This window comes from Heterodontus francisci, chromosome 16 (assembly GCF_036365525.1).
Source record: "Heterodontus francisci isolate sHetFra1 chromosome 16, sHetFra1.hap1, whole genome shotgun sequence".
Lineage (NCBI taxonomy): Eukaryota > Metazoa > Chordata > Chondrichthyes > Heterodontiformes > Heterodontidae > Heterodontus > Heterodontus francisci.
In genome coordinates, this window is record NC_090386.1 from 75,039,411 (window position 1) to 75,053,532 (window position 14,122).

Here is a 14,122-nt window from a genome sequence, read left to right on the forward strand (position 1 = left end):
TGTTGTGGTGGCTCAACTGCAGATGGCACTGCAATTACTAAAGAATAAAGGCTTCTTGGCTGTTGCCAGGATACAGGGTATTGTCCTGCATGATATGCTGCGTTTGGTTGCACATCAGCTAGACATTAAGAGAGTGGAACTGCTTTCGGTTGTGGTACATCTCAGAATCGACATTAAAATATGGTAAATAGATGAATGCCATACAAATACATTAAACATTAGTTCACTTTAATCACCAACAGTAATTCCCAGCTTTATACTTTTGTTGAGAAAGCGGAATAACAATAGCTGATACAAGTACAAATTGCATATCTTTCTACCGCACCAACAAGGTCAATGCAGCCAAGTCCGGTAAACAGGTGCAGATAACTCCTCACAGCTGCTCTGCAGAGGTCACGTAAGCCTATTCAATTAAAGTTTATATCCTTGTCTATTAAGCGCCCAGTCCTCACCATTTTTAAGCCACATTTCCGTTATTGTCAATGCATCATATTGCCATACCGGTATTTCTGCTTGTAGCTCACCAACCTTATTCACCACACTTTGTGCATTTACAATACATGCATTGTAATCCTATCTTTGCATTCCTCGTAGCCCTTCTCAGTATGCTCCTATCTAATATGGAACTACTTTCTTCTCTAGCACTGTCCAACACTCACACATTATGCACCTTATTCCTCTTTTCTACTTCTATATGCTGATGCCCATCCTCCTGCCAATTTAGTTTAAACCCTCCCCAACCACACCAATGAACCACCCCACCAGGACATTGGTCCCAGTCCTGATGTGGTGCACTCCCTCTGTTTTGAATAGGTACCTTCAGCCCTAGAACTGGTCCCAATGCCACAAAAATCTTTCGGCCTCCCTCCTGCACCATGCTTCAGGCCACACATTGATCCTTCCTATCTTCCTAAATTTACTCTCACTAGTGCGTTGCACTGGAAGTATTCCAGAGATTACTACCTTCGAGGTCCTACTTTTTAGCTTCCTCCCTAGGTCCTGAAAATCTGACCATAGGATCTCAATACCTGTCCTTGCTATGTCTTTGACACTACCATGTACCACAACTTTTGGCTCACTCCCTTCCCCCTGCAGAATATCCTGCATCTTCTCCATGATGTCCTTTACCCTTTCACCAGGGAGGCAACACACCATGCGGGACTCACAATGACGGTTACAGGTCGATAAAAAAAATGCATTTGTTTATTCCACATTTTATACATGTAGACACAGGTAGACACGTGTCCTTGACCTTGAGATACGCCTGTAACTGACTGTCCCAGCTCCAGAAACGACATCAGCTCCCCAAACAAAAATAGTGCTTTTCAGAAAATATTTTCATTTGTAACAGAATAATCGGCTGCCGGGCTGCCTTTAAAAAGATGGTTCAGGTACAACTGAGGTACATTTCCACGAGGAGGAAAGGTAGGGCAACCAAAGCCAGAGCTCCAGGATAATGAAAGCAATAGAGAATAAGATGAAGCAGAAAAAGGGTACATAAGGCAGAGGTCAGGTTGATAATACAAGTGAGAACCAGGCTGAATAGAGAAACTTCAGAGGGGAAGTGAAAAAGGAAATGAGAGGCAAAAAGAGAGTATGTGAAGAGACCGGCAGCTAACAGAGAAGGAAATCCAAAAGTCTTCCATAGACATGTAAATAGTAAAAGTGTAGTAAGAGGAGGGTTGGGGCCAATTCGGGACCAAAAAAGGGAGTTACACATGGAGGCAGAGGGCATAGCTGAGGTACTAAATGAGTACTTTGCATCTGTCTTTATCAGGAAGAAGATGCTGTCAAAGTCATAATGAAAGAGGAGGCAGTTGAGATACTGGAAGAGCTAAAAATTGATTTAAAGAAACAGATATTAGAAAGGCAGGCTGTACTTAAAGTTGATAAGACACAAGGACCAGATGGGATGCATCCAACGATGCTGAACAAGTTAGGGTGGAAATTGTAAAGGTACTGGCCATAATCGTCCAATCCTCCTTAGATACAGGACTGGTGCCAGAGGACTGGAGAATTTCAAATGTTATACCCTGGTTCAAAAAAAGTGTAAGGATAAACCCAGCAACTACATGCCAGTCAGTTTAACCTCAGGGGTGAGAAAACTTTTAGAAACAATAATCCAGGCTAAAATTAACAGCCTCTTGGGCAAGCATGGATTAATTAAGGAAAGCCATCATGGATTTGTTAAAGGCAAATCATGTCTAAATAACTTGGTGGAGTTTTTGATGAGGTCACAGAGAAGGTTGATGAGGGTAATGCAGTTGAAGTGGTGTATATGGACTTCCAAAAGGCATTTGATAAAGTGCCACATTGCAGGCTTGCCTGCAAAGTAGAAGCTCATGGAATAAAAGGGAAAGTGGCAATCTGGATATGAAGTTGGCTGAGTGACAGGAAACAGAAAACATTGGTGAATGGTTGTTTTTTGGACTGGAGGAAGGTATACAGTGGTGATCCCCAGAGGTCCGTACTGAGACCACTGCTTTTCTTGATATCTATGAATAACCTGGACCTGGGTGTACAGGTATAATTTCAAAATTTGCAGATAACATAAAACTTGGAAGTATTGTGAACTGTGAGGAGAATGCTGATAGACTTCAAGAGGACATAGACAGGCTGGTGGAATGGGTGGACACATGGCAGATGAAATTTAATTCAGAGAAGTGTAAAGTGATACATTTTGGTAGGAAGAACGAGGAGAGGCAATAGAAAATAAAGAGTAAAATTCTAAAAAGGTACTGGAATATAGAGACCTGGGGGCATATGTGCAAAAATCATTGAAGGTGGCAGGACAAGTTGAGAACATGTTTAAAAAGGCAAATGGGATCTTGGGCTTTATAAATAGAGGCATAGAGTACAAAAACAAGGAAGTTATGATGACCCTTTATAAAACACGGGTTTGGTCTCTGTTGTGTTTAACCCTGGGCACTGCACTTTATGAAGGATGTGAAGGCTTTAGAGAAGGTGCAGAAATGATTTACAACAATGGTTCCAGGAATGAGGGATTTCAGTTACATGGATTGATTGGCAAACCTGGGGTTGTTCTCCTTAGAGAGGAGAAAGTTGAGAGGAGTTTGACAGATGATGTTCAAAATCATGAGAGGTCCAGACTAAATAGATAGAAACTTTTCCCACTGGCGTAAGGGTCAAGAATCGAGAGGACACTGGTTTAAGGTAACTGGCAAAAGAAAGAATGGCGACATGAGAAGAAACATTTTTACACAGCAGGTGAACAGGATCTAGAATGCACTGCCTGAGAGTGTGGTGGAAACAGGTTCAATGGTGCTTTCAAAAGGAAATTGGATAAGAACCTCAAAAGAAAAAATTGCAGGGCTACAGGGAAAGGGCAGGGGAATGGGACGAGCTGAGCTGCTTTTACAGAGGGCTGGCATAGACACGGCAGGCTGAATAGCCTCCTTCTGTGCTGTAACCATTCTATGATTCTATGTATACAACAACAGAAATAACTAGAAAAAGTACAAAAGCAAAATACCGTGGATGCCGGAAATCTGAAAAAAAAAACAGAAAATGCTAGAACTACTCAGCAGGTCAGGCAGCATCTGTCGAGAGAAAAACTAGTTAATGTTTCAGGTCCGTATAACCATTCATCAGAACTGGCAGAAGTTAGCAATGTAATAGGTTTTGAGTAAGTGAAAGGGATGAGGGGGGGAAGAACAACAAAAGGGAAGATCTGTGATAGGGTGGAGGGTAGGAGAGATTAAATGACAAAAAGTTTCATGGTACAAAGCCAAGGGGAGTGATAATGGAACAAGTAATGAAACAAAAGATGTGTCCGGATGAGGTGTAAATGGCAGGATAGCAGCCATCTGAACACAAAGTAAAGTCAAAGAAGTAGGTTGTTCAAATCATGGAGTTATAGCAGCTTTTCAGTCCAATTCCTGCGTTTTTTTCCTATCTCTTAACATAGTTACAACCAAATATCTGCCTCCCTTTCACATACTAGGAAGTTAACAAATGCAGAGATATACAGAAGTTGATGGCAAACAGATGGGAAGAATCTGACTGCAGTAATTCCCTGCATCTCCTCGTGGACCCCCACTTGAAAAACCCTGTGTTATGTCACTGTTTTCAAAAAGTTAAAATCTACTTATTGTTAGGCAGCCTATCACATAAAGAAAATAAATAATTTAATGCATGGTCAGATTGAACGTTCTTCATGAAGTCCAAATTGTGACCCAAAAACTGAAATGCAGTCTGAATCTAATTCAGCCTTAAAGCCCAGTCAACTCAGTACTGTTCTTATTTCCTGTTTTGTGCTGCTTGAATTTTGTGCGGTTGAAGATTTGGAAAGACTTGTATTTAGCACAGTCACCTCATTGGTGGGCGAATACTAATATCAGTTAGTGTCAACAACTTGAGATATATGCAAATTTATGAGAACATTGTTTTAAACTCCGAATGCAGATCTTAGATTTTCATGGATACAAAACCTTTTATACAATCAAATACTAAACCATGCTAACACCAGAACTTGAACTGGATACATTCATCCATCAAAGAAAAAGACAACCAACAGAAAATGTAGACTGGAAAGTTTGAAAAATGTTGGATACATCCAGCCTTATAAATTCACCCAGTGCACTAAATCATGTCTCTGAAAATCTCACTTACCTTCACCTCCCCCAATACAGTTAAAATAATATAGGTTTATTGAAACCTATTGACCATTGCGGTTGTTTTCTGTCTGCAAAAGTTGTTTGTCCCAGAAACTGTATAAGAGTCAGAGATCAGATTGCATCTCGTGTGCAGATGTGATGAGATCATGAACATGAATTTCCTTCAGTAAGCATTTTCTTAACAATTTTGGTTTAGTGTTCCCCATTCAAGGAAGTATTTGTAATAAGAAAACTGCTACCCACATTTTTGATGATATCTGAAGGGTCAAATAGGACGATATCTGACTCAGAACTTTGAACCAACATCCCACAGTCAAAGCAGAGATATGAACACATTCAGAGTAGAATTCCTCATGTAAAATGGAAAACACAATTTACAGATGTTGGAAATCATATACACAAACTGTAAATACACAGCAGAAACATCAACAGCTGTAAAAACAAGAGGCAAATTAATGTCATGTTGCAAACATTAATCTATCTATCTTGTCCATTATAGCTGCTTACCCACTTGTTACATAGTTCCAATTTTTTGTTGTTGATCCTCTTAAATCACAGACATTAATTATGAATTATCCTTTAATCCAACTTCACAGAAAAAAGAGTTGTTAAAATGAATTACAAGCAAATTGAATAGTCTGTATAGTACTTTTATGCTGCACATATTGCAATTACTGGTCTGAACAGTAACTGCAGTAATGATTCCAGTCAGGCAGTACTCACTTTATGCTACACAGTTGGAACTAAAACTCTCCTAACACGAGAAAACCCCTCGCACAGCTTCTGTCTCAGCTGTTAACATCTAAATATTTAGACAGTGCAAGTAGCAAAGTTGCCACTTGTAAAACATTTAGATTAATGGTAGGTAGATTTCTTTTTTAAAAAATGTCCGTAAGGTCCAACAGACTCTTGGACACTTTTTAAAGCCAGTTGACGCTGCATCAAAGCCACACTGCACTTGATGTCAAATCCCAGTGTTGAGCCAACCACCTCATGGTAGTTTCAGACCACTGGACTCCAGAAGCAGATCAGGCCCTGTTCTAAATTTATGCTGCAACTTTAGCATCAATATTAAAATTGTACTGTATACATAACTATTAGCATCAAATGATCAAAACATTAAATAAATCTGCCAGTGAAATGATAAATGAATGCTTTTTGCATATCTATGTCAATTACACAAGGGTAGAGCAATCCAGCAACAGCTAACGAAACAGACAGAATGAATTAGCTCACATGTTGAGTTCACATTACAGGAAGCTTGTCTGAAACCAAACACTTTATTTGATCCTTATGGAACGTTTAACTCATCTAAACCCAGCTATAAACCAATGATTGGTGTTTGATATTGTAGAGAACAAAGAACATGAAACACTTATAGATGAGTATCTGTTTTGAATTAAACTATAGATTGCAAACTAATTTCAACTCATAAAAATTTGATTAGTTACTAAAATGGCAATGTTTTAGCAAGTATACTGTGCTAAGAGAAAACAGAACAAATGAGAAAGTCAGCAGAATACAGACATGTTAAGCAACTCGTTCGTTAACTATACAAAGAGTACAAGAGACAAACTATGTTCTTTTCAGAGCAATCATTCAAAAGAAATTATGGCAATTATCTACTGCAGAATTAAACAACATAATTATTTTTCAAAATTGAGTGCCACGCTATCAGCATTTGCAATCTTGTGAGATGAAAACATAGTCAAGAGTATGCCTTTACTGTATGATGATTTTCATTATGTTGAAAGAAAAAAACCTCAACTGTTTATCTACAGAACTGTACCAAATATGAAACCAATATGCCATGCTAACTTTTTTATATTGCCAATTAGGATGATAATTGTCTTCAATGAGTTAACAAGTGCTCCTTTTTAAAAAGTGCAAACATGCCATAGTAAATGGAAGGATGTCCAGAAACATGAGGAACAAGAGAATGCTTGCTTTACTTTCAACAATTATTTAGCTAAACCTTCTTAAATTCATAAATACACTGAAGGTAACCAGAGCAAATTCCAAAGAACAATAATATTTTAGTCATGCCCATTCTCTTCATAATGAACAGTGTCATGCTAGGCCCCCACCTGCCAAGAATGAAGTACATTAATTTTGTCGTGAACATTGATTTTAAACTGTTGCTGGAGTGAGGAAATGACTTGTTAAACAGATCAGCCCTGGCTGGAAAAGACATTTGCATATTAACAGACAGTGCTTGGAAAGATAAAGAACCATTCCCTGACACATTCAACCCACAATGGACCTTGATCATTAGGTATTGTGTGTAAGAGGAGCATTCCAGAGACTGCTAAGGTAATGCAATCCAGGACTGGTTAGACCAGCTGGTCACATGACTAACTGGCTGTTCTAGTGTCTTTTGAACCAGCCACAGAGAGTTGGAACAGAGAAAGATTGTTTGCTCCTAGACTAAGAACATCGCTCCTATTTGTTCCCATCTCTATCTCACAAGCCTCTGAATCCACTGAAGACACATGAACCCCAAGAGAGAAAAGTCTACTACAGCGAACAAGGTTTAACAAGAATACTGGGCCACAACGAAAAGCAATAACCACCTACAATCAAGGACTCTAAAGTGAGCTCTAAGAACCGTAACAAAAACTCTTCAGATATTGCCTCGAACTTGTCCACTTTATTTTTCTTCTGCTCTTTTCTATCTCTATTTGCATGTATGTATTGCATATGCATGTTAGCGTGGGCGTGTCATGTGTCCGTAGGCATCAACTGAATTAGAGTTTAAATTCAAGTTTAATAAATTTCAACTTTTCTTCTTTAAACCTAAGAAAACCTGTTTGTACTAGTTTCTTTGCCTTATAATTGGAAGTTAGTGAACAAGGATTCGCCAAGGTGGTGCTAAAAACATGGTATGTTTAAAATTAAACCCTGTTATGGTAAGACCAGGTGAAGGCTAAAAGGGAACCCGAGGCCTCTTTCTCAACTGGTCGTAACAGCAGAGACATTCTTACATTTTTAAATGAATGGAAGTTTGACAACACCATCTGATCAGGTCCAGCTTTGTAAAATAATACAGCAGTCTGGCCTGCAAAATACTTAAATTCTTCCCACAGCCCTCCTGAGCCAATGAGTCATCCTTGGTTGTCGAAAACCAATGCACAACACAGAGCTCTAATGCACTAGGACCAGCTTTTTTAACTCACTGTTAGTGGCATTGAAGCATTTTGAGCCAAACTTTCTTATTGTAATGCTTATTATAGTTCTCATTTAAAAGCAAGTGCTGTAGCACGTATTTCTCAAGACAAGTAAATCCCTTGGCAAAATACTTAACATACAATTAATTACTTTGAATGAATTACTATTGTTATGCAGGTGAATGCAGCAGCCATTTTGCCCACAGGCAACAATAATACTAAGGACCTCTTCATCTGATTTTGCCAGTATTGTTTGAGGGTGGAGCTTTGGTCAAAACACTGGGAGTACTCTCAGCTCTTATTTGGAAATTGCCATGAGACATTCAATAGCAGGCAGGTGAGGCCTCAGTTGCTGTGTTGGCTAAAAGAAGGTACGTTGAACAATACAGCACTGTACTGAAACGTCACCAGAGATCATGTTCAAATTTTGAAGTTAGCATTGGAATAGAACCCAAAACCTTTGAAATACAGAGGCAAGAATGCTATCATTTGACGCAAGCTGACATAACCTTTTCCTTTTATTTCTCTTTATTATTTTCTTCGCTTTATCTTTCCAAAAGTAGCTGATTCTTGCAGTTCAGTTCTCTGGTACCTCACTCTTTCTTTGGCCTCCTTGTCTCGAGAGACAATGGGTAAGCGCCTAGAGGTTTGTGAAGCAGCATGGTACTCTGGTACCACTCACTCTGGTAGCCATGATTCATGCGCAGGAACATGAAAATTCGCATTATAGCCAATGAGTTTTGGCAAACTCTTCAGTTGCTGATGGCAGTAAATTCGATCCTGTGCTTACTTGCTATCCACATATGGATCAATGCATAGCAATCAGGAGGAGGAACATTGGCTGATTTTGTTCCCCTCTCTCTAGCCCATTGGGTTAAATTTCATTGGGTTAAATCAGCAAATACAACATAGGCTGGAAATTGAACCTGCATACCTCCTGTAATAAAAACAGAATGCACTGAAAATACTCAGCAGGCCAGGCAGCATCCATGGAGCGAGAAAGAGAGTTAACATTTCAGGTTAATGACTTTTCATCAGAACTGACAGGGTCATCAACCTGAAACATTAACTCTGTTTCTGATATCAATGAAAAAAGCCACATGGGCTGTGCAGGTAGCGGCCCGTGGTGCTGTCTGCCCCGGGTAATTGGTGTAATCTGCATAACACAGTGTGAATGAATTTCTCACCCTGATTCTCTGAACATTGATAACTCTGCTATTCTATGTACACATAAGAGTGTAAATTACACAACTACATTTTTGCATAGTTAAATTTCAACTTAAGCTAAATGCTGAAGCTTTTTTTCCCTAGGGAATTATTAAGTTTAGCTAGTCCTATCGTATTCTTCCATTTTTTGTCTCTCTGTGAGTCAGTATATTCCTCCCAATAACTTACAACTAGGAACTCAGCCTATGGGTAGAAAATGGTCCATCCATTACCATTTAATATTTGTATATAGATTAGTATAATAACACTACTCTACTCATCTACCTACAGACCTACAATTTTAAACCAGTGGTGCCTTGTCAGTCAAACTAGTCAAGTTTTACATAAAAACCGAATACAGGTAACTTTTCAATTTCTAAATCGCTTCTTCGTAAAGCAAGATATATGTGCATTTGATTAAATTTAGATACTGACTTATTTCCAACTTTTATAGCAAACATTAAAGTATATTTATATTATGGTTATTATTTCATTGATAGGGCTTTCTACCTATAAATTACAAACATTTTAGCGTTGATGTTGTAAAATATTGTGTAATAAGATGTAGATTACTGAATTACAAATATAAAATGTACAGACATATTTGCTACTTACTTTGCTCATAATGAATGGCGGAGCAGGCTCGAAGCGCCAAATGGCCTACTCCTGCTCCTATTTTCTATGTTTCTATGTTTACTAGCAATAAACAAACATCAGTATTTCAATCGAGTAATCAGTAATGTTTGAACTATCTTGCTACAAATCATCTGTAAAGAATAAAGGAGGTAATGGATAGTAGGGAGGATGCTGGAAGGTTCTAACTCAGTTGCAACAGCCTGATTGTACCATAAAGCTAAGCAGGAAGCCAAGTTATTACAACCACCGATTTTCTGAATTGTAACCTGAGATCCAGAAATTTATTTATATGATTTACAAATATAAGCATGTGCAATATTATGTAGTCTAACTTATTCTCCTGAGGACCACCGAATCCCTTCCCAAGACACAAACTATTCCAAAATCTATCCTCACACTATAGAAAAAGTGATGAAGAATATAATAAAAAGATGAGAAAAATCTGCCCTACTGGAACTCTGCCACTGGTAGATCCATCAATTAAGAACTCCTGACACTACCTAACCATCTGCAGTTTCCACTATGAGTTTAAATATGAGATTTTGGTACGACTCTTTTGGGTACGAACACACCCTCCGCTATGTATAGGTCAGCTCACTCCCAAATAAGTAAAATGCAAAAATAATCCCAGACCTTATAGTTTACAATTCTTCTTGTGAAACTGACCGTAACTTACACATCACTATTATTCATGAGAATGCCTAACTTGGAAAACTATAAATGTTATTTCATCACCAGACAGAGAACATTCTCCAGACAGGAACATCTAGGCTTGGACTGTAAAGTGGCAAGTAACATTCACGTCACCCAGGTGCCAGGCAATGACTATCTCCAACAAGAGAGAGTCTAATCACCTCCCCTTGACATTCAATGGCATTACCATCATCAAATTCCCCACCATCAACAACCTAGGGGTTGAAACGTAACTAGACCAGCTACATAAATACAATGGCTACAAAAGCAGGTCCAGGGTTGGGTATTCTGTGGCAAGTAACTCACCTCTGATTCCCTAAAGTATTTCCATCAGCTACAAAGCACAAGTCATGAGTGTGATGGAATACTCTCCAATTGCCTGGATGAGTGCAGCTCCAACAATTCTCAAGAAGCTCAACACCATCGAGGACAAAGCAGCCCTCTTGATCAGCACCCCATCTACTACCTTAAACATTCACTCCCTCCACTACTAGTGCAACATGGCTGCTATTGCACCATCTATAAGATGTGCTGCACTGCAACAACACACCAAGGCTTCTTAGAGAGAACATTCCAAACCAGCGATCTCTACCACCTGGAAGAATAAGGGCAGCAGGTGAATGGGAACACCATCACCTCAAAGTTCCCCTCCAAATCACACACCACCCTGACTTGGAAATAAATTGCTGAGTGAAAATCCTCAAACTTCCTATCTAACAGCACTGTGTACACACATCACACTGACTGCAGGGATTCAAGAAGGAGGCTCACCATCATCTTCTCAAAGGCAGTTTGGGACAAGCAATAAATACTGGCCTTGCCAGCAACACCCACATCTCTGATTAATGAACAAAAGATTAAACAAATTTATGCATCATGAGTGAGAGTATAAGGTTTGTTCTTCACACTTGTTTGCATAAGGTCTATTTAGGTGCAGAGACTGAGCCTGTTTTACAAGTCCTTGTAACTCTCACTTCTGAGCTAAGATGTGGCATTTGCCATCTTAGATGCTGAATATGAAATTTATCCTCCATGGGCCAACATCAATGGCTTTGGAGGCAGAGACTACACATTATTTGAATATGAACTGGATTAGTATTTAAAAAACGAAACATAAAAGGGCACAGGGAAAAGGCACATAAATAGAATTACAGCAGATAGCTCCATGAAAAGAAGTAGCATGGTCACAGGTGCAATGGACTGAAAGACCTCCTTGTTTACTGAAATTTCTATTATTCATTGGTTACAGATAGCCTACATAATAACAAGGCTGAAGGAATCCATACAATAATAATGCACTGATACCACCAGCAGTGTTACTGCAGATCTAGACATTTACTAATGCTATAGCATGCTGTTGTCCTGCAGCTGGACACATTTGATAAAGTAGGAATTTCCGGAAAACACACAGAAATATATCCTTGTGCTTGTTCTGCCTATGCAAACTTACATTTTTAATGTCCAATGCTCTTACTAGGAAAACTCTCCAATTAATTTTCATAAACATTGCTTGATTTTAATAAGGTCAGGATAGGAACTTACTGTAGCATTGTCTGGTGTGTACACTGCGGTAAGAAGGTGGCATCATGATTTCACAGGAATGTAACAAGTCAGCTCCACTAACTTTTCAGATCTCTGAACAATACAAGTAGCTGACACTTATGATGCTTGTTCATAGTTTGGTGCCTCCCTCATGATAAATTGCACAACAATAATTGAACAATAGCCAGAAGGTACAGCCAGAAAGCCAGCCAAATGCCAGTAAAATTGGAAATTTTGGCAACATTAGGAGTTTAATCAGAACTGTGGAGCCAGGTGAATTAATAATGCCACTTAGGCCACATGGATTTGCACTCACAGTTATCCACTCACTGAGTGGCCAATTTCTGCTACACCACTGTGGGAATAGATCAAGTCTAAACTTGTTATTGTTCTTTAAATAATAGAAAAATAATCACTTGCATTAAACCTGAGGGTAATCACCATCACAACAGAAAGTTACTGATACAGCTGCAATACAAAATATAAAAAAGAATGCTTTACAACTACAAATTAAGAGAAACATATTAATAACTAATCGGTGCTATAACACAGATTCTTGAACATGGCTTTTTAAAAATGAAACTATTATCTTCAATTAATGCGACTTAATAGTGTACACATCAGTCATCTACCGCAAACTGAATTCACTGCCCTTATTGCCTTTTAATGGAACAACAAAAAATGTCACGGTTTCATGTGATGTTTTAGGGCAAGGTCTTCATGAAAATAATTTTTGTTTGTTCACAAGCACACACTACAGTCGGGTATAAGGTCCCTGTGCACTAGGTGTGGCAAAATCTATTATGGGATCTTTACAAACTAGCCAGCAGAGGAAAATATCCCTCAATGTCAGTTGCAAGTGATACAAGTGATTGTGACACCATCAAGGTAGAAGTTAGCGGTTGCTGCTCCCAAAGGGCCTGTAAAACACTTTTCTCGAAGATGATGCACTTTTCTATGTTAATAGTGCAAAACCAACTAAATATTTCAGAATGATTTGAAAATCAATTGGCACGTGATATGAATCGATCATTTAGGGGAAAACTCACTCATCCTTGTGTTCTTTTCCCCAGCAGTTCATTTTTCGCTAAACGACAGAGTCCCTTTCACATTGGGCCATCAAAAAGTTGCCTTTGTGCCAAGTCCTGTGCAACTGAGCAAAAAGATATTACATAAATACCAAAAAATAATCAACATGCCCCTGAAGCAAACAAGAAACTCAGGCTGGAGACCTGATCGTGCAGCTGATTCCTGTCGGTAGTTTTCTGGTTTTCAGTTGCTCTTAAAACAAAACAGAACTGCAAGTGCAAACTGTAGAAAGTCATCTACCTACACTCACCTGTATCTTCAAAGAAACAAATCCCCCTCCACCTCCCCAACAATTTGCCCCCAACACTTCAGCCCTGACAGGGCGAATCGTAAATCCACCAGCTTTCTCCATGGCAACCGCTCCAGCTGCCATGAGCAACCAGGATCGAGCGCAGCAGCTGTCTTCTTGAGCAGAAGTTAAAGCCGTCTGTCGCTTTCCGAATACCAAAACCACAACTTTTCCTCAGAACTATCATGCAAATTTAGAAAACACGAACCTTCCGAGTGCCAGTGAGGGGAGGCAGGGAGGAGAGATTTAAAAAAAATACACGCAGCAAATCCGTTTCCTCGGTCTGATTCAATGGACGATCGCACAGAAGAGGCAAGGCGGCGGGAGCCTCCTCTCAGCCCCGCGATCCCCGCAACAACTGAGCAGCAGCAACAATCGCAGCCGCCTCAGCCTGACGTCAGCTGCAACCCGAGGCGGCTTCGCTGCATTGAATGGGCACTCGGCAATTCTTCTCCGATTGCCTTCCACTCAATGTGTATGTTTATTCATGTGTGTACTTTACAATATCCGGGAGCTATTTTTGGAATCCCCGCAGGTCGTGCAATTCCCATTAACTGTTCCCAAACTTTCTGAAAAAGTTGTACCGTTTTCTTTTTGGGGTGTTTTCTTCAGATGGTAATATTTGGAGTTAGTCTCTGTCTTATTTTCGCTGCTTCACTTGGAAAAATAAAGCATCCGATTTTCCTTTATGTGTTTGGTCTTTGGAACTGTCAGACATGTGGGTCTGGAACCTCAGATTCCAACCTGATAACAGCCTGTGCCCTGGGACAAGTGACAGGTGTCAATCAACCACCTGGGTTGATCCAATTCAGCAGTTGCCAATAAAGTGGAGCCTGGGCTCCCTTGGCATGTCCTTTTACATG

At 39.5% G+C, this 14,122-nt stretch overlaps 1 protein-coding gene across 3 annotated transcripts in view; it reads right to left on the reverse strand.

Annotated features, from left to right (window-relative positions):
* LOC137378205 (rho GTPase-activating protein 18-like) overlaps window positions 1-13,631 on the reverse strand; it is a 173,679-nt gene extending 160,048 nt beyond the window's left edge. The window contains exons 1-2 of one of the 3 annotated variants that reach the window (XM_068048388.1): window positions 13,468-13,631; window positions 12,931-13,034 (exon numbers count right to left, since the gene is read on the reverse strand). In XM_068048388.1, coding sequence (XP_067904489.1) covers window positions 12,931-12,962 — 32 coding nt within the window. In that variant the 5' untranslated portion in view covers window positions 12,963-13,034; window positions 13,468-13,631. Of the gene's footprint in view, window positions 1-4,632; window positions 4,656-12,930; window positions 13,035-13,467 lie in introns of those variants that run through there. The other 2 variants (XM_068048389.1, XM_068048390.1) reach the window with 2 other exon arrangements.
* Window positions 13,632-14,122: the final 491 nt, after the last annotated feature.